We start from the raw sequence: 20,346 nt of genomic DNA, 5'->3' as shown, positions 1-20,346 counted from the left end.
TTATCTAAGTATTAATGAGCATACCATAAAAGGAGAAAAGCTAGTGTTTTTTCCCGGGAACATTTCAGACGATCTGTAAGAGGCCATAGAACAGCACCCGGGCCATTTTCAACCCAACCAATGTTACATACCCTATTCGGAGACCTTAAGGAACAGTGTGAAATACCCCAAAAAAACAGTCAATTGCCCCTTTAAGAATTTTATTTTGTGCACAACTAGCACCACTGTTCAACAACTTGGCACCAGTTGATGAAACATCAAAAAGGTCAATAAAAGACAAAAAGCAAAAAAAAAACGTTTACAGAGTAAAGTAAGTAGCAGTGCAACTGGCAGTGCAAATATAATTCTCATTTCGTATTCCTTGTCTGAAAGTCCAAAATCTTATTGGTCATTTGAGGACTCCAGGAAAGAAATGACCTCTTGCAGGATGTCCATTCCAAGGGCTGTTCTGAGGCCTCCGAGGGGATTGATTTGTGCGGCAAGTACTTGCATGAGAGCATTTCCCAAAGTAAACTGGTTTGGAGGTATGGTCACTCTCTCTGGCCAGTGAACAACAGGTGTCCCTGCCGCCACCGCCCTGAGCCGCCCCGCCCCGTCCATACCTCTGGGTACAGTGCTGTCTGCCCTTTCACCTCCTGTGGGTGTGGCAGCAAAGAGGTCCTGCATTGCAGTAATAGGTAGCCTCTGTTGTGCAAGGCAGGTTCTAACGAAGATCTGCAGAGGGGACTGGTGCCTCTCAGTCCTCAAACCATGGTGGTTCCACTGCCGGCAGAAGTCTGCCATGTCTCTATTTATTCTAGGGAGATACACATAATGCAGAGCCCAGACATGCATTTCATTGTCAATGTCCACAATCCCCTCACTCTCAAGGAAATTGAACAGATGGTAGTAGACATTGGTCAGGCCACGCCACAGTCTCTCAATCCTCTGATTGTGTGTGCTCCTTCCCCTCAAAGCACTGCCTCTACCAGACCCTCGGAAAATGTTCATGAATAAACAGACAGCGTTGTTTTCTCCTCCGTGGTCTGTTCTGACCCTGGACGGAACACCATATCTGGTCACTGCTTTCATGAAGCAGTCCATTACAGTACTGCTGCGATTGCTGCTGGAAGCACGGAGAAACACAACAAGGCGACTGTAGCCATCAATGCCACCGTGGATGACTATCCTCCACCTGAAAGCAGAGAAGACATAACATAGGACTTAAAAGCTGTCAATAAAAGCTGTGCTTGACAAAGTGCAGCTGCACTACCAATAACAGCAGAAACATCCTAAAACAATTATTATCCACATGTCCATGTACGTTTTTGCTTTGGTTGATAAACAAGTGAGCTACCTGATAGTGTTTGAGATGTTACAACCAATAGTTTAAATAACAAATACAGTCGGTGAGTAACCTTACCTTATCAGTTTGTGGTTTCCATCCAGGTGCCATAAAGAATTTGGACCAGTGACACAGTAGGACCTTCTGTGCAGCCTCTGAGACATGGCTCTGAGGGCAACCGCCCTCGGGTTAACGCGAACCATACTGTCCCTCACTCTGCGTCTCTGCACCCGGATTCCCTCTGCCCTCAGTTGTGCTCGGACGGACTCCGGTCCAACTCTGTCATTCCCAGCCACAAGGTCCTTAACCTTATCGTCCAGAGCAGTGTCTGACAAGTCTGAAAAACGCCCTGCCTGTGAAAGATTCAAGCGTCTGACGAGACAGAAACAGTAACAATGCCCAGATGAGACTATGCATCACTATAGTACTTGATTTCTTGATTGTTGACAATCAACTCATGTCTTCAAACTGTGGAAAGCATGCATTTAAAAGATTTGCTTTTCATAGCATTTTACCCCAAGCACAACTGACCGTAGACGCCGTTTGACTGTGGAACGGGACACATGGAAAATCTCAGCCATCTGAGAGAGGCTGAAAGCACAGGACATGAGAAACCTCAGCTGCTCTCCGGTGATGTGATAATGAGGAGCCCCCATTGCTCCAGTCCAAGTCAATGGAGCCTGGTAACCGGAACTGGCTACAACAATAATACAATGATGTACTTAGAACATTTAAGAGACTGTAACTTGCACACGCTCCAGGCACGCACTGTTAAACACCACTGGAATTTAACACCAATGGACACAAAAAATACTGAACAATGGCAACTGCAAGAGAACGATGTGTGAGACAGCTCAAAGGACTAGCTGAGCTGTAAGCACCCAACCCCACTGAAAAGGCTCTCACCTTGTTGTGCATGCCGACCATAGGTGCGAATCTCCTCGATGAACTCGGACACTTAAGCTATCAGGCCGTCTGCTGAAGCAACATTCAAGAGCGTACCCCTTGCCCACTCTAGGCTTCGCTGCATTGTTTCCATCCTGAAAGAAGACTGGTGTTAAAGTAGACAAGGCTAGATTTGTTGTTGTTGTATCCAAACCAGTAATAATTTATCGACCATGTGTATCTGGAATAAGAACGTGAACAAATAGTCTCCATAATAAATCGTCTAACAACTGAAAATAACCTAAAGAGAGAAATACCAATAGCCTAAAGGGAGAAATACCAGTAATATCGTTGTGGTAGCATTGCACCCTGTGGTGGTCCGGTAACAACACAGGCTTGAATGAAATAGGAAAAGTTTCGTTTTAAGATAAAAGAAAAAGCTAACGCCAGCCAGCCTCAACAAGGTTACGCTTGTTTGCCTTCAGCAGCGAGTTTGCCTCAAAATACAAACTAGATTGACTAATCGACTTTATTTAACAATAAAAGACGAATCTCAAGAGTTTGCAGCACCGGAGGCTAACTCGTTTTGCTAGCTACATAACTAGTGGACAGATAGTTGGATATGGACTGTCCAGCCTTAACATGGCAGCTTTCACGGATAAAAACGAAACGAAAATAGCTAGTCTTTATCCAGTATAGACTAGTCAGTTACTGGCTAGCTAGCAAGGCATAAATATCACAGTAGCAACCATTTGCTAAAAACAAACATACAAAAGCTATCCGCAAAGCCAGTGAGCAAGTAAAACCCCATGTTAGCCTAGCTAGCCGGTGAAGATTACGATAATAATGATTCATCACAAATAATGATTTCGAAAAAAACTGTACCTTGTCAACGTGGACTGAAGGTCGTCGTATCCAGCGTTATCGAATAACAAAAGCCGAGTGCAGTCATTTAGGGTCTGCTTGCAGTTTCGTAGGAAGTTCCTTCTTGCCATCTTAAACTTCTGACTGTGCTGGGCTAAACTTGTTTTGAATCGGCCGCTTCTACAGTGGGGAGGATCCATGGTACTTGAAAACAGAGCCATAGAAAAAGAGAGTTGCGACACTTCCATAGACTCCCATTGTTATCGAGGAATGCGGAAGTTAAGCGTGTCTCATGCAACCTATAGTTCCAAACATTGTATTTTCCACCGTTGAACCCCATTCATTTTCAGTGTCTACGAAGTAAGTTAGCTGGTAAATTGATGAAAATCATGCATTTTTTCATATTTCAACCACCACATATCAATTGTTATGAGTAGTATTTCATATGGCCAACTTAAGATAAACATTTTCGTAAGATTATAGCTTGTTAGATTCTAAATGCAGTTAGAGCTGTTAGAGCCATATATGGCTTATGGGGTCCGAAGCAAGTGAGCTGGTAAATTGATGAAAATCCTGCATTTTTTCATATTTCAACCACCATATCAATTGTTATTAGTAGTATTTCATATAGCCAGCTGTAGAGAAAATGTATTGTAAGATTATTGCTTGTTATATTATAGCTTGTTAGATTCTAAATGCAGTTTGCGCTAGACTATAGTAGAGCTATGCAACACTTTTACTGTAGCTAGCTAAAGAGCATGTGTATCAACCAGAAGTTTGTTGGTTTGTAGTCTGTCAAATTAGTTCAAGTTATTGGTGTTCTTTGGCATACACAGTTTACAGAATCTGCTCTTATTAGCCTATAGTACATCTGATTATAGCTAGCAACAATGAATTGCAGATTAAAGCCTTGGGTCCCCTATCGTCCAGCAACGCTCGGCAGGAATTTCAGGTCCACTCAATAGCTAGCTAGTTAGTTAGCTCAACTAGATGCATCTACTACTGCGGTCTAAGTTTTGTGAAAAGCAGACATTAAGATCACCTGCTCACTACAAACAAAAGGAGTGGAAGAACACTGGACATATTGTACAATAAAATGTTTTATTGAATTGCAGTTGGTTGCCTTGTATATTCTGTTCAATTTTTTTCTATTGAACAGTTGCCGGTGATCATGGTTAGATTCAATTTGCATCAAGTACAAACGTGTTGTTAATGTGGTAAATTGTAAGTGGGCTGATGAAGAAAAAAAAAGTTGAACAAATCCCATTTACTTCAACAGTCGAAGGTTAAACGTTAAGTGGAACAATATAGGCTAGCATAACCATTTCCAGCTCTGCTTCACAATATTGCGTTATGCATTATAAGTTAATGTTATACATACATGTTAATAAAGTAGCATACATACATGATACAACACACCAGTAACCAATTGATATTGTGTTAATATACCGAAAATATCCTTGAATCGAGATGGTGCTGCTGTCGGTCCCGCCGAAAACCATTCAAACACGTTGACAGCAGTGGGTTTTCATTTAACTACAGCGAGCTACCGGAACCACGTGACAAAAAAGCTCTAGCTTTTTTCCTGCGTTTCACTGGCAGTGAGTGTTCACAATGTTGTAGTTCACTCCATTGTTCACCAAAAACGTCAGCGAGGACTGCCTAATGTAGATAAGAGTCAGCTGAAGATAGCCAGAATATCGGATTTCTTCAACTGAGCCTGTTTCATTCGTAATTTGCCTGAGAAAGCGACTTCCGTTGGCCAGCTCCATTGAAAACCATTCAAAAAAGTTGACAGCAGTGGGGCTTTTTGGAACTACAGCGAGCTACATGAACCACGTGATCACGTGTCGGCGAGATCAAAGCGTGTCGCAACTCTCTTTTTCTATGGCTCTGCTTGAAAATACAGGGAGGAATCCAATCACACAAGCCCAGCTAACTGCAGGAGGAGCTAGGGAAATTGTGGGCAGTGATTTGCATGTGGCGTTCAGGCGTTTATTTAACGCCTGCAATTGCAGGTGTAAATATGCACGCGTTTATTTAACGCCTGCAATTGCACGTGTAAATATACACACGTTTATTTAACGCCTGCAAATGCACGTGTAAATATACAGGCGTTTATTTAACGCCTGCAAGCCTTAACTAATGCGTACATTCATGTGTAACTTTCGCCTGCATATTTACGGCTGCAGCCGCTTATGAAACAGCTACAGGCGCTTCCTAAACGGGTGTCCAATCAAAAATACGCGTTAAAATTACGCGTACATATGACCCTTTTGGCTTTCCATACATATGACCCTTTTGGCTTTCCATACTATGGAAAGACCCTTTTGGCTTTCCATACAGATGTACATAGTTGAGATAAGTGCAGCTTCACGGTTTTCTTAAATAGACCATGGTATCGATCACAGATTGACTGATGCAGAAATGGAGAAGACGCGTGCAGCATATTTTTCACCCACTAAGCAGCAACTAATTACGGAAATTGAAGCATAGTGAAGCATATAAAATGTAAAAAAGGAAATAGGCTATGGCTGCTGTTATTAAACAGAGAGAAAAGCCTGGCAGACAATCGCGGACCGACTGAAAGTGTAATGATTGAAAAATATCTGCTTACTAAGAAAGTTGTACACTGTAATTGCTTTTTTTATCTGTGTTTATGTGCTAAATGTGCTGGTTTTACTGTAAAGTGTCTTTGAGTAGCCTACCATGTAAAGCACTATGTAAATAAAATGTATTATTATTTATCCTACTTTGCCTTAAAAGTAAACAGAAGGAATTAATTTTCCTTGGGAAATTTACCCAAAAGACTAGGCCTAATTTCAAACCCTTATTCACAATGTAAGAATGTTTTACAACCATATGCACAAATCTCTATAAGCGGTGTCTGATTCTAAATATATTTCTACAATTAATGTTCATACAGAACAAACATGACTGGACAAAAAATATCCTGGCAACAAGTCAAGATAAAATATAAAAACATTTTGCAGGCTGGTAAGTGCCTTAACAGTTTGTAAATGGTATGTAGAAATTACTTACAAGATGCCTGCTACATATTCTGCTACAGTCTGGTGGCAGGAGAGTAACTGTCGCTGGACACACAAGGCCTGCAAGTACCTTGTATGAAGAGGGCAGTTTTTGCAGGTGGTCAGTAGCTGTCCCACCCTGAATCCCTTCCATCACTTCCTTGGTTTAAAACAGCGACACAGTTACTCTCCTGCCACCAGACAAAGATCCAGTGAGTATTATTCATTAAAAGCACATGGCTTGGCACATCCTGTTAACAAAAATTATATTCAATATGGCGGGGGAAGGAACTTCTGCAGTATGGGAAGGGGCTTCTGCAGCTGATGATGAGGAGACTGTGTCACTGTACTCCAGAAGGCCTGAGGTATCATGTAAATCGTATGGAAATGCATATTTAGCCCATAATGGATGAGAAGTCATTTCAGATCAGTTTATTCTTTGCTCCAGAAGGGCAATTTGTATGCAGCAAGAAGGCATCACATGAGAATATATAACTCAAACCACACAACAATTAACACAATAAAAGTCAGTTATATAGCACTCATAATATATATTTGTAACAGGATCCAGACGCAGTAGGCTACAGCCTGACAGCCAGCCTGGCAACATAGTAAGTATGGGCTAAAGGAAGTCTAAATCATGCACAATTCCTTCTGTGCTAATCAATGGGTGGTTTACGGAATTCACAAACTGTCAGATGTCTCTACTCAACATCTGAAAAAGCTAATTGAGCTGGCAGATGCACAGATTGCTGTCAGTAAAAGTCTCCAGGATCTAGACCTTGGTATTGAAATCAAGAAGAAAACACTGAGGAAACTGTATCTGGAGATAAAGAAACTAGAAAAATACGTGACTTCAATCCACACTTAAGCATATCTGTAAAACAATGTATTAACCTCTCACGTCTGAAAGCACGTCTCAATATCAATGCTTCGTCATCCAAAACTTAGTTCAGAAATGGGCATGCCATGGTGCAGTAAGAAACACAGGTGAATGGGACTTCATACACTGCTCAAAAAAATAAAGGGAACACTAACACATCCTAAATCTGAATGAATGAAATAATCTCATTAAAAAGGCTACTTTTTTCTTTGCATAATTGAATGTGCTGACAACAAAATCACACAAATTATCAATACAATCAAAGAAAAAGTATTTAATGAGATTATTTTATTCATTCAGATCTAGAATGTGTTAATTTAGTCTTTCCTTAATTTTTTTGAGCAGTGTAGGCAATATCGTCGTCATTACTGACTTCATTGAAATCACAGTTGCAACTTCATCAACCATTTCTAAACAACTGCAATAGTAGGGTTTAAATTAAACTTGTGACAGCAATAGTGACAAGTAATGCATGTTAATAAAAAATACATAAGAACACATTCAGACGACAGCGGAATACCTGTTAAAAACGTTTATTTCGGATCAGAGCTGCAGCTGATTTAACACCAGACTCCAGAATTAATCTTAGCCTGGCTGTTAGCCTGCTCGAGAGCAGGCTAGCTGCAAAGAATAAATCTCCATGGTTACTTGGCTGGGTTTAATTCAACCTGCTTTCGTGCAACCAACTCAAAGCTAAATTCATCCAGGATAATTTGAATATCCCGACTTAATCCCTTATCCTGGTTTTGTGCAATAGCCCTCTGGGGCCGGTTTTTCAAAAATTTTAATCTGGATCAAACTGATCCAGATTTGGAAATCTCTTTTTCTGCTATCCAGGATCACGTAATCCATTTGATTTTTATTTTGGTTTTTCAAAGCAATGTGGGATTGGATTACTCTGATATGGATTCTAATTTTTCAGGATTACCAAATCTGGATTACCTGTGGTCTAAATGGGACTATCACAATTTAGCTATGTAAAGAACAACAGGTAGAATAGTGTGGGGTCACTCCAATATGCTTTATTTAAACAGAAAATAGGACTAAACGTAACAACAAACAAACAATATAAACATCCCCCCTCCATTGTCCATGTCTTGGAAACAGGCAGTCCACTCATACATGGGTGTGAAAAAATCCACTGTTTGTGATGTTCTGAAAAGTGTTTCAACTGCATTGGCCAGCCTGATTAATGAGTTTGTCAAATCATCATAACATTTTAGATTTACTTACTGTGACAGTATGGGTTAGAGTAATTAATATGGGTTTCTGCAGCAGACGTTCTATGGTAATAGTCAGTAGTCAAGAGATATGTATGATGAACATCATGGATTAAGATATCTAAACTTCGGTATAATCCTAATTAAAGGTTTTGCAGTCCTAGACTCCTAGTTCTAGACTGCAAATCGCTTTCAAGCAAGATCCTTTATTTTATGTCACCCCCAAAATCCCACAGAGATTTACCCTCATGGGCCTTAGTTTTTTTTCCGAAGGATGACCAGGCCAAGCAGAATTTTTTTCTTTTGGGGAATATGCCCAATATTATTGGAGCAATCGACTGCACCCATGTGCACATACAAGCACCTCATGAGAATTAGTGAAATGGGAAAGGGGAGACACAGCATCAATGTTCAACTTGTGGGCAACGCTGAGCTCCTCATCAAAAACTGTGTTGCGAAGTGGCCTGGGTCTGTCCATGATATGCGCATCCTGAGGGAGAGCGCTCTATATAGAGAGCTCCAAAGTGCAAAGTCCCTCTCTGTGATGACATCCCTGATGCACCTGAGCCCATTGGAGACACTGACCAACCTCCGGCATTCTGTCAGAATGAGGGCCCGACTGGACGACCAATAAGAGATGCAATTGTTACACACTTTTTTTGATAGTCCATGTGTAATACATGCTGTCAAGCCTTCAGCTCTTCCAGTAGGTGGCCAGGCAGCAGCTGCTTCTGATAGACAATCAATGCCAATTAATGAAGGACAAATCCCTTAAAAAGGACATTGGTGGGCATTTGTAGGGGGGACATTGGTGGGCATTTGTAAGCGGACATTGGTGGGCATTTGTACGGTGACATAGCGGAGCGATTAATATGGACTGGTGAAGTTGCGACCCTTGTTTTATTGGTGCCTTTTAAACTTTTGTATTACTTTTTGTTTTAATCGTAGATGTATGGTCAGTGTCTTTATCAGTGTTGTATCTGCAGTTATTCACACTTAGACCTTGACTTGCCGTGTAACCTCACTGCCGTTTGGAGTGTGTGTGCCTGTGTTGTGTGCGTGTGTTAACCTAGTGTGTCGTGTTAACATGTTGACAGGTGTTTTGCAGTGCTTATTTTACCGTGGTGTGTGTGAATTGGCTTATAGAGCATACGCTGTATTACGGCACTAAAACCTACGATCTGCTGTTTTTTAGATGTATGTAATACATTTGTGATACTGAAGTTTGTGGAGTTTACCGGTGGTCACTGAAGTCCCATTCCAGATCCATAAGTTAGAGCAAGCAATCGAACCATTACAACTGGCGTAGTCGGCAGGATCTGGTTTGGGTTCCAGTGACAACTGTGTATACTTAACAATGTCTGTGGATAAAGCTCAACCGGGGTTTATGCCTATGTTTATGCCACCGTCCTTTTCAGCAAACATGTGGGGACAGAAATTCCGCAGTAGGAATTCAGATGTTGGGTTGTGGGAGTGGCAAGCTAATTTGAAGGCTGTTTAAAATGTGTAAAGGTGCCTGAATGTTTAGCTCGACATTTTTTATTGTTTAGAGGGGAAAACTAAAGGACAAATGTTGAGTTGGACGACAGAGAAGGGCATAGTCCTGCCTAAATGTGTGTTGAAAGAGTTTTATGGGGACAGTGTCTGCCTTGGTTCTTCGCACCCCCAGCTTTGGCTGGGGTGGGAACGCAAAGAAAGTGAGTGGACCCCCATCTCCATGCAGCGGGAGACTGCCGATTCCCCCCATCTCCATGCAGCGGGAGACTGCCGATTCCCCATCTCCATGCAGCGGGAGACTGCCGATTTCCCATCTCCATGCAGCGGGAGACTGCCGATTCCCCATCTCCATGCAGCGGGAGACTGCCGATTCCCCCCCATCTCCATGCAGCGGGAGACTGCCGATTTCCCCCCCCCCCCCATCTCCATGCAGCGGGAGACTGCCGATTCCCCCCCCATCTCTATGCAGCGCGGAGACTGCTGATCTCACATCTACCGCCTAGCGATCACAGCACCACCCTCCAGGGCAACGGCCTGGTAGCTGCCTTCCTTATTTAAGGAACTTTCTGACTGGGTCCATACATGCCACGAGGACATGGCATAGAAAAAGTCTGGAGGGATGTAATACATGCTGTCAAGGCTTCAGCTCTTCCAGTAGGTGGCCAGGCAGCAGCTGCTTCTGATGGACAATCAATGCCAATTAATGAAGGACAAATCCCTTAAAAAGGACATTGGTGGGCATTTGTAAGCGGACATTGGTGGGCATTTGTACGGTGACATAGCGGAGCGATTAATATGGACTGGTGAAGTTGCGACCCTTGTTTTATTGGTGCCTTTTAAACTTTTGTATTACTTTTTGTTTTAATCGTAGATGTGTGGTCAGTGTCTTTATCAGTGTTGTATCTGCAGTTATTCACACTTAGACCTTGACTTGCCGTGTAACTTCACTGCCGTTTGGAGTGCGTGTGCCTGTGTTGTGTGCGTGTGTTAACCTAGTGTGTCGTGTTAACACGTTGACGGGTGTTTTGCAGTGCTTATTTTACCGTGGTGTGTTTAATAAAAAAAGACAGAATTTATTATTTGAGTTCAATATTCATATATTCAAACTGTTTGGGGGATTATTTTATGGGGTCGAAATATTTATAATTTATAATTTGCTGTACTGAAAGGATGCTAGCCTACATAGCCTACCTACTTTATGTACTTCCTGTTGAACAATTAAAGTAAAATTGATAAATAAATATAAATAGTGTAAAATGCATGATATAAATGTTGTATTATTTAACTAACCAAGTTTAGTTACCTGGGGCCTGTACTACGAATCAAGATCAACATGCTCTGGATTACTTTCAATTACCCGGCTAAGCGAAGCCTAACAATCGCAGTCACGATAAGCGGTACTACGACGGCAGTTATCAATTCTCTAACTCAACCCAGATCTTTCCAATCTAGAAACGTGCGCGTTCACATAAAGGGGCGGTGTTTGCATCGTATGTCCAATCGCAAACATGGACAAAACAAGAGCCGCATATTTCACGCAGGAGGAGCAGACAATAATCCAACAAACGTTGTCTACTCCTCCTGCGTGAAATATTGTAATACAAGCATATCAGGAATACAGACATATACAGGCAAAATTCAACAAAGTCGCTGCTGCCAAGCTGGCAGAAAATAGCATACGCTGTAAATGCGTAAGCTACATGACTTATTGAAGATGTGACCATAATTATACGGGTGCATTCCACAACGTTAAACTTTTGTTGCTGTATTATTTTAGTTGCAACCCTGCAGTGGCAAACGATCGTGGGAGCAAATGCAAAATAAATATAAAACCATAATTCAAAACGGTAAGTAGCAGTATAGGCAATACTTGCACATATTTCAAGGCCAACAAGTACAAGGCTGAATTGCCTGAATTAGTCCCTTTTGTAGGATATTGTATAGCTACAAAAGACCTATAGAACAATGAAATTGCCTGCAGCCAACAGGAAGAAAAATTAGGCAACTGGTGGCAGCAGGTTGGAAGCCCAGGCATATGTATGTTTCAAGTAATCTATGTGACCATGTTCATTCAACAATTATTTATGAATATTGTAGGAGTGAAATGTATTACTGTTCTCTGCAGTGACAGGAAATACAGTGGTGTTGCTGCCACCACCCACTGTCGTCCCACTGTGCCATACAGAGGTAACAGTGAAACTAATAGTCATACGCCAGTATGTATGCCATATGTGGTTGCTGAATATTGATCAAATATACAATTTACTTGCTCAAGTGAAGGTCCTAGATGATCAGGAAACTGTGTCTGCCTGCTCATTTTGGGGGTACACTTTTGAGTTTTATTTACCACTTACAACACAGATGGTGAGAGTGTGTGAACGTGTGGCTGTGATTGAAGTGTCTGTAATGACTTACTAATGGTGGTGGTTTCAACATAAGACACAAGTCCTTAAATTGCTCATTTCAAATATGACTCAATTGATTAAACTTCTATGGTGTTAAACTCAGCAGGAAGAGGAACTTCTTCCTCCCCCTGAGCCTAGGGCCTCCACGTTAAGTGTGCACCCACTTATGTGATCCCCTGGAGAGGAAGCCCTAGGATGTGGTGGAGAAGGATTCATTGAACTTCCAGGTCGTGGTAGAGGGTTTAAGGGAGTTATAGGTGGTGGTGGAACCTGTGGGGCCTGGTAGGACAGTGACACAGTTGGACACTGCCGAGCTGGCTGGGGGGTTGCCTTCTGTGAGACAGGCTCATCACTTTCCTCCCCATCGGTGTCACCAAATAAGTGCCTGAATTAAAATAAACAACAACCAAACAGATCAATTAGTTTTAAATGTTTGAGGGGAACAAAAAAGGTTTTTCTGTAGTGCTGAAACTAACTAACTTGGCTTGATTTTTCTCCGTGATCTGAGATCATCCTGAGACTCGGACTCTAAGTCGGACGTGTTGCAAGTCAGTGACTTCCTGAGTGACTGTCTTGCTGACAAATAGTCATCTAGAACATATAAACACTGTGTTAAAAAGGCAATAGTAGTTATTTGTAAGCCAATAGCATGTCATTACTTAAGAGGTTGAATTCTTAGTCAGTTCCCTGTATAATTTGTTATTTAAATGCACCATACAGGGTTGTGTATTAATGTACATTCTGTTTGTACTTTACTTTCAGAACCACACATACACTCACCCACCTACAATACATTCCTCATTTGTGTTAATACAATACAATCAATCTGGACATCCACGCCTCCATTCTTTCCCATTCTAATCGGATGACCCTCAGTGATTACACATTTCCAGAACCCCCTCTATAACACACTGACTGATCAAAACATGTGTTTCTGACACATTTCACCAAAAATTGTGAACTCTAAATGGGATTATAGACTAGCCTATATTGTGTCTGTGAACACGAGGCAATTGGTTTGCAATTACCACACCAAAAGTGCTTTTGTCAGTTTTTTTTATGCTACTTAGAATATATTGTTTCCTCTTTGAAACAGGTTTCTACAAGTTTCACAAGTTTCTATCACTGACTACAGAGTTGCTCAAATGTGTTTTATCACAGGCATAGAGAAATATGACGCCACTCTAACACCATATTGGGGTGCATGTCTGAAAGGGTAGCTAATACTGTATTAGTGAAGTGTCAGTCCTTACTTGCTCATATAAACATATACACAAAGCCACTTTTGGGTTACATACCACAAGTTTTCAGAACTGTGCAGTCATGTTGTTCCCAGTCCTCTCCAGGCTCCTCTGGAGAGGACTGGGAAGAGTCTGACTGCTCTATTTATTCTGTCATCAGTGGTGTAGCATGGCCAAAATGATGCTCCATCACTGTACCAGTCAGATGGTACAACTGAAACAGTTTTGGTCTGAATAGATTTTACCAAGTGATACATTCTGAAAGAGAAAAACAAAATGTCAGTCAGTCATTCCATTTGTATCCCAGTGAAGAGAAAAAATATTGTATCTTTGCACTTAAAAAAAGTCCAGGACCCTGCTTTCTTGTCTTACAATAGTGTAAAATGTTGTTTGTTGTTCCCAAAACAATTCATTAATAATGGGATCCGCTCGTGAATAGTTTGTCTGCCACACACATTCCCGCGGTTAGCCTAACTTAGACTACTTGTGGAGATGTATAAGGGGGACAGCTACAAATCCACCTCTATGGGGCAATGCTACGCACTTCTGAGAAATGTCTGAAGCTTTGGCATATTTAAGCTCATCTGAAAGGTGAGATACTCTGTACACATTCAGGAAATCTGAACTGAATGGGAACGCATAAAAAGACGATCTCTTTGTAAAGGCTCTGTACAACACATAGACTCCATCAAAGCATTCAACGATGTTGCATATGCTGCAAACATCATTTCCAATGATGAAGACATTATTTCCTGTTGACACTTTACGTGTCCACTGTTCAGTATGCATTTCCTGGTACTGTCCCTTAACTTTAGGTACATTTGTACTAAGAAGTGGTCCAACAAAGTGTTTTTTGGGGGGGAAATCGTCTGGTGTCAGGCGACGGATGGTGTTCTCTTGCTCAGACAGCCTTCTGAGAATTTGCTGGAGTGGACAATTGGGTTTTCTAACTAGTCTCTTGACATTTTGCAGATAATTTTGAATGTTCCTGTTCTTGTTAATTTCATGTTATGTTGTAATCATTTAAGACTACAAAATTACTGACAAAGATGCCCCCTTAATTTTTGAATCCAGACATTTATCTGAATTACAAAAAATTGTTTTAATTAATTTTTTTTTTCTTTTTTTTTTTTTCGTTTTAATCATTGTTTCCAAGGGGTGCCATACATATTGTGACCCATTGTATGTTTGTGTGTTTGACTCACCTTCTTGTTGTGCTGAGAAGGTGATGTGTGATATCTATTATTCCAGTTAAACCGCAAACTGAAAGAAAAAAATTGACATGACTCAGGGACACAATATTATGTTTTAGGAAATGAATACGATATTATTTCTCAGATCAGAATCAACTAATTAAGTGCCGTTACAAATTATATGGTGAAATAATAAAATACAATACAATGGAAAGTGCATATTTACATTTTTTTTTGATTGGCCTGACTCTGAATTGGTGACTCTGACTGAATTGGTGACAATTGACTCTGAAAACTAGCTGTTCACAAGCAACAACTTGCTTCTGAATGGTTATTTCAGGTAATTGACAGTTGCCGTTGCCAATGCCATCCATATCCTGTCTGGCTGAAGGTAGAGCCAGAGAATGGCTGTGTTCAAAATGTCTTAAAATGCGTCCTTCCTTCCTTTTAAGACAGTGAGGTCTGTTCGAAATGTCTTAAAGGAGACATGAAATTCTGTTTGCCTTAGTGGTCCCCTAATACTGTATCTGAAGTCTCTTTCCCGAAATTCAGCCATGGTGCAGAATTATAGACACTACGAGTAGTCCAACAATGAGCTTTCCTCAGAATGCGCTGTTTTGGTGTCTGTAGCTTTAAATGCTAATGAGGAGGAGAGGGGCGGCAACATGTGGTAATGTTTACAACGGATGTATCGGAATGGCTTGTAGCCCCCGTTGCTGTAAGATGCCTCGAATTTAGCCATTCTCATCTGATCACCCTGGGTTGCAGAGGTGCACACTCATAGTCATTTCAATGAAGAGAAAGGCGGATATCGCGCGCCACAACACCAACAGCAGAACGGTTATCCAAATAACAAAGAAGTGTACAACACTGGCGTTACAGCGTTTGTATTCGCACACATACTTGATGCCATCTATCTTTACATTAGCAACAGTAACTCAGCTGTTAGCTGCAGAGCTAATGTTACAGCCACATTCTAAGGGTAGCAAGCTAGGTACATTTACATTTACATTTAGTCATTTAGCAGACGCTCTTATCCAGAGCGACTTACAGTAAGTACAGGGACATTCCCCCGAGGCAAGTAGGGTGAAGTGCCTTGCCCAAGGACACAATGTAATTTGGCTCAGCCGGGAATCGAACTGGCGACCTTCAGATTACTAGCCCGATTCCCCACTGCTCAGCCACCTGACTCCCTGTCAGGTAACCATATACAGTAAAGCAACAAAAAGATATAGCGCTAGTTAACTTACTTGTCCAAGGTTTGTAGCTTGACCAAGGAGAGTTAGTAATGATCCAGAATTTTATTTCAGCAAGGCCAGTTTTGTATTGGCTCAAACAGTAGAGGCTGAAATGTTTGGCGCAGACATAAAAAACTTTGTGAAGTTGTGTTGGCGCAATTCCAGCGAAAATCAAATTAAGATAGGGGAGAGAGGGGGCGAAAGTACTATTTTTCAGAGAAACGTAATTTTAAAAGAGAATGTTTTAGACATAGATATATTTTTGCTTGGGTCTATAACTTATCAGTGTGGTCTATCAATACCAGATGGTATTTTGGACAAATGTCAAACAACTTCAGTATAATTTTATTTTGAACACAAGTTGCACATAGTTACTTTCGACCCCATCAGTTGGGACGAAAGTAACACAGGGGTGGGTCAAAAGTAACACAACGATACAAGCTAGATTTTTTGTTTAACTCTGGTTTTTATTACATATACCTGACTATGACCTTGTTAATATGTAAATGAAAACATAACAGAGATTTTCAAACAGAGCAATTGTATGGAGTCAAATTAGGGTCAATAATAATTAGCAGGAGCTGAAAACGATAAGCAGGAGCAGAAAACGATTAGCAGGAGCAGCAAACGATTTGCAGGAGCAGAAAACGATTAGCAGGAGCAGAAATAGTTTTGCAAATCTTTTTCTGCTCCTGCTAATCGTTTTCTGCTCCTGCAAATCTTGTTCTGCTCCTGCAAATCTTGTTCTGCTCCTGCAAATCTTCTTCTGCTCCTGCAAATCTTGTTCTGCTCCTGCTAATCTTTTTCTGCTCCTGTTTATCGTTTTCTGCTCCTGCAAATCTTGTTCTGCTCCTGCAAATCTTTTGCCGTGTCAAAATCGGGTCAAAAAGGTGTCTTATCAGCACGTTGCTTGTTGAGTAGCCAATCAGAATGCTGATCACCGACCATCCAATAATGGGGCGCCAAGTTCTCTGGAGTCATTCAACATGGAGGAGCCTGAGGCGAATGCATCAGTGACACAGGTGGGTTAATTACAGGTTAATTTTATCACGGAACATGCAAACAAAGTTTTATAGTCAGCTACATACATGTAAGACACCTTTGCATGCATTCCAGAGATTCTTAAGTTCGTATTTGGATGATGTGGTCGCTGCTAATGTCAACACTTATCCTACTAATATGGGAAGAAAAAGGTAGGCTAGCTGAAGGTTGACTAGGTTCAGTTTCCAATCAGAATAGCTATAAGTAGTCGCAAGTTAGAAAATAAGGTAACGTGGGCTACTTGAAGCGATCATTAAACAAACTATCCTAGTGGAGTTTGTGGGCTCAAAAGCGCAGCCTTTTTGAGCTTGGATTGGATTTGGATTTATGTGTTTGTCTGACATATTGCTAGCCTGGTCCTAACCAGACCCTCGTACATTTCATTTGTACAGAGGGTCTGGGATGTCTCCATTGACAAACGTTAACTTCCTTGAAGGCGGGTCCTCTGTTGAAGTTTAAAACTATTGGATCCGCCCAGAGCCACTCTGATTTGCCATAACCAATCGCAAGCGTTCGCCTTAGCCAACTCCTTCACCACTACTGTAACGGAGCTAGCTGCCGTAGCTGGAAAATCAAACTTTTCCCGAACCCCGTGGGGAGGAGGGCCACAACATCATTGCCACCAACAAAATTCAGCAAGGAATGTTCTTGCTCCGGCTTTAACCTATATTTGGCAGCGTTGCCACAACCGCAGAATAGTTTCGCTTGCATCTTTCTCCGCTGCCAATACTGAACTACTCAAACAAGTGCACGACATTAACGTCATCGTTCTCAGCCACTCCCTCTGTTCCCTGAATGGACCTACAAAAAATGTGTTTCTGGAAACCGACTTTAGAACCGACATCCCAGACCTAGTACAGAAGCAAAATCCAAATTGAGCGGAAGTACGTGGGAGGGCAGAGCCAGGCTAATATATTGCGGCCTTTCAAAATGTTCTTGTTGCAATTGACTTAACTGTTAATGTAGCGAAACACTGGTGGTGGCAATGCATCCAGAGAGCTTTTAAGAGTTTATAATTTGCGGAGGATGTAGGATATAGGCCATTATACAGAAATTATTAATGGTATAATTACATTTTTTTATTTTATTTACAACTTTGTCAGGTGGCAAGTCATCTTCTCCACCCCCCATCACTGATCACTTATAACAAGGGCCATCAAGCTTTTGAATGAACATTGATATGGCCATTGATACACTGTCAACACTTCTCACTAGTCACTTTCAGTCACTTGTTGCTCTTTCAGCTACTGGTTGCATCAGCAATATTGCACAAATTGTAGGTAACACTTGTCTTTGGTTAGCTTAGGTTGTATATTAGATGTCTAGTATACTGTTTTGTATATTAGGAGGTTTATTTTATATCTTGGCTTGTCATTAGTGTAATCTATGTTCTGAGTATTTGTCATGTTATGCCAGGTTGCTTTGTGTCCTAAGAATTTCAGTGCCCAGTCTGACTCTGTGTTCTGTGCATCTGTCAATAAAAGACTTGAACTTGAACAACAGTAGACAAAAACATTTGGTCAATCACTGAAATAACATCACTATACTATATACTACACAATACTAATCCTTTTAAGATGGTGCTATATTAATCACTAGTCTCATTTTAAACATTGCAGTCTAGGCCATACATTTAATGGGTAACTCTTACTTGATAAAGTTGAGCACTCCACCCAGCTGCTTGTCCAAGCAATGGTCCTCTCCAAGTTGGACTACTGTAACTCGCTGCTCGCCGGTCTCCCAGCATGCGCAACCCGCCCTCTTCAGAGGATTTAGAAAGGCCCACCTGGTCTACAATCTACCCAGACGCTCCCACGTTACCCCGCTCCTCATCTCCCTCCACTGGCTACCCATAACGGCCCGCATCAGATTCAAGACCCTGGTACTGACCTTCCGAGCAGTGAACGGGACTGCACCCGACTACATCAAGTCTCTCCTGCAGCCTTACACCCCCACCCGCCACCTACGGTCCTCTTCAGACAACCGCCTGGTGGTCCCACCGCTCAAGACCGCCCGGTCCCAACACAAGCTTTTCTCCTGCCTGGCCCCCCAGTGGTGGAATCACCTCCCCACCTCCATCAGAGACACAGACTGTCTCTCCACCTTCAAGAGAAGGCTCAAAACGCACTTGTTCCGGGAGTACAACGTCACTTAGGAATGGTTTGTTGAACCCAATGCTAGTTTCCTCAAGGATCACAATGACTCTTGCTTAGACTGTTGCTCTTGTTGGTTAGTGGTAGCTGATTTAAACTGTTGTATTATATTTAATCCTATTTTTATTGCTTTCCTACAGGTACACTTGCACTTAGAGATTCATGTTGTGTATTGTCATTTGCTTAACTACATGCTCTTATGGTTTCTTCCCTTTAGCACTTATTTTTGGTTGTTCACAATGTGTACTTCTGTTTTTGGCTACCTGCAATGCTTTGGGGCTATCTTGTTGTTATTATCAGTGACCTATGCACTTTGTAAAGCTCTCTCTTGGAAGTCGCTTCGGATAAAAGCGTCTGCTAAATAAATAAATGTAAATGTAAATAAAGTTAGCATTGTTGGAAATTGTTTGCAATATCCATGCTGCATAACCAGTATGTAAGAGGAGAAACTTATTACTCACAGAAACACACTCAGTGCACAAAAGCAACGTGAAGGTTATGAATTGACAAAATAAGTTACTCAAATCAAACATTTGATCTTATTGATGTAACCTAGACCAGACTGAAGCTTGGCTAAGAATCAGAGGGAGCTAGGACAAAGGGGTCATGGACTCGGTATTCCCCGCTATGGGTTATTCAATTAAATGAATGAGGAAGGAGACTGCGTACGAAAATAATGCACTTTACTTTCTGATGTCTTGTTTAAAGGTAAAGACTTAAATAGATGTACATCAATCTTAAGTTAGTGTGGCAACAAATCCATTATAGTTTTCACACAATCCACTAAGCAGCTCCAAAGCTGCGGTTCGGCTATGCCTGCTACAACCGTACCATCAATTACCACACCGTACCGTACCACAGCTTTGTCTCCTGTCCATCCTGAACAGGCACAGTAATCTGCAAAAAGTGTGTATTTCATGGACAAATAACACTGCGCCCTGACAGTGACTGTCTACCAACTCAGATACTATTGTACAAAGCATTAGGCCTATCACAACAGACTATCACATCGAAATAAAAAGGCATCTTTACCTGTTGGTGTTCAATTTTTTTTTTTACATTATGAATTACGCTTCTTTGGTGAGAGCCCTAGGTACCCTGTTAGCGCGTTAGCCATCAATACATTAATTTTCCAACATGAAATGCACAGTTTTACAGGTTTGTGTGAACAATTTAAAGTTTAAACTCATTTCAACATTCTTGAAAGCAAATTTAGATTATGAAATTAGACTGCATGTTTGACTGTGGGTAACATTGAGAATTATTTTCGACAATCTTACAAACATTAGTGTGAGGAAGATCTCGAAGCGTGTAGCCATAGACATATATATGTCTATGCGTGTAGCGTTAGTCAACCTTTGTGTGTCCATTTG

General features: G+C 41.4%; 1 protein-coding gene across 1 annotated transcript; it reads right to left on the bottom strand.

The window, feature by feature from the left end:
• Nucleotides 1-224: 224 nt before the first annotated feature.
• LOC124483508 lies at nt 225-18,729 on the bottom strand. The gene is made up of 5 exons (XM_047043998.1): nt 18,711-18,729; nt 2,231-2,364; nt 1,856-2,017; nt 1,403-1,696; nt 225-1,174 (listed from the first exon to the last, which is right to left on the bottom strand). The coding sequence occupies exons 3-5, from the start codon at nt 1,978-1,980 to the stop codon at nt 382-384; spliced, it is 1,212 nt and encodes a 403-aa protein (XP_046899954.1). The 5' UTR covers nt 1,981-2,017; nt 2,231-2,364; nt 18,711-18,729; the 3' UTR covers nt 225-381.
• Between the last annotated feature and the right edge of the window lie 1,617 nt (nt 18,730-20,346).

This window comes from Hypomesus transpacificus, chromosome 21 (genome assembly GCF_021917145.1).
Source record: "Hypomesus transpacificus isolate Combined female chromosome 21, fHypTra1, whole genome shotgun sequence".
Classification (NCBI taxonomy): domain Eukaryota; kingdom Metazoa; phylum Chordata; class Actinopteri; order Osmeriformes; family Osmeridae; genus Hypomesus; species Hypomesus transpacificus.
The sequence above is the reverse complement of the archived record's forward strand: the minus strand, read 5'-3'. Positions and strand labels throughout refer to the sequence as shown.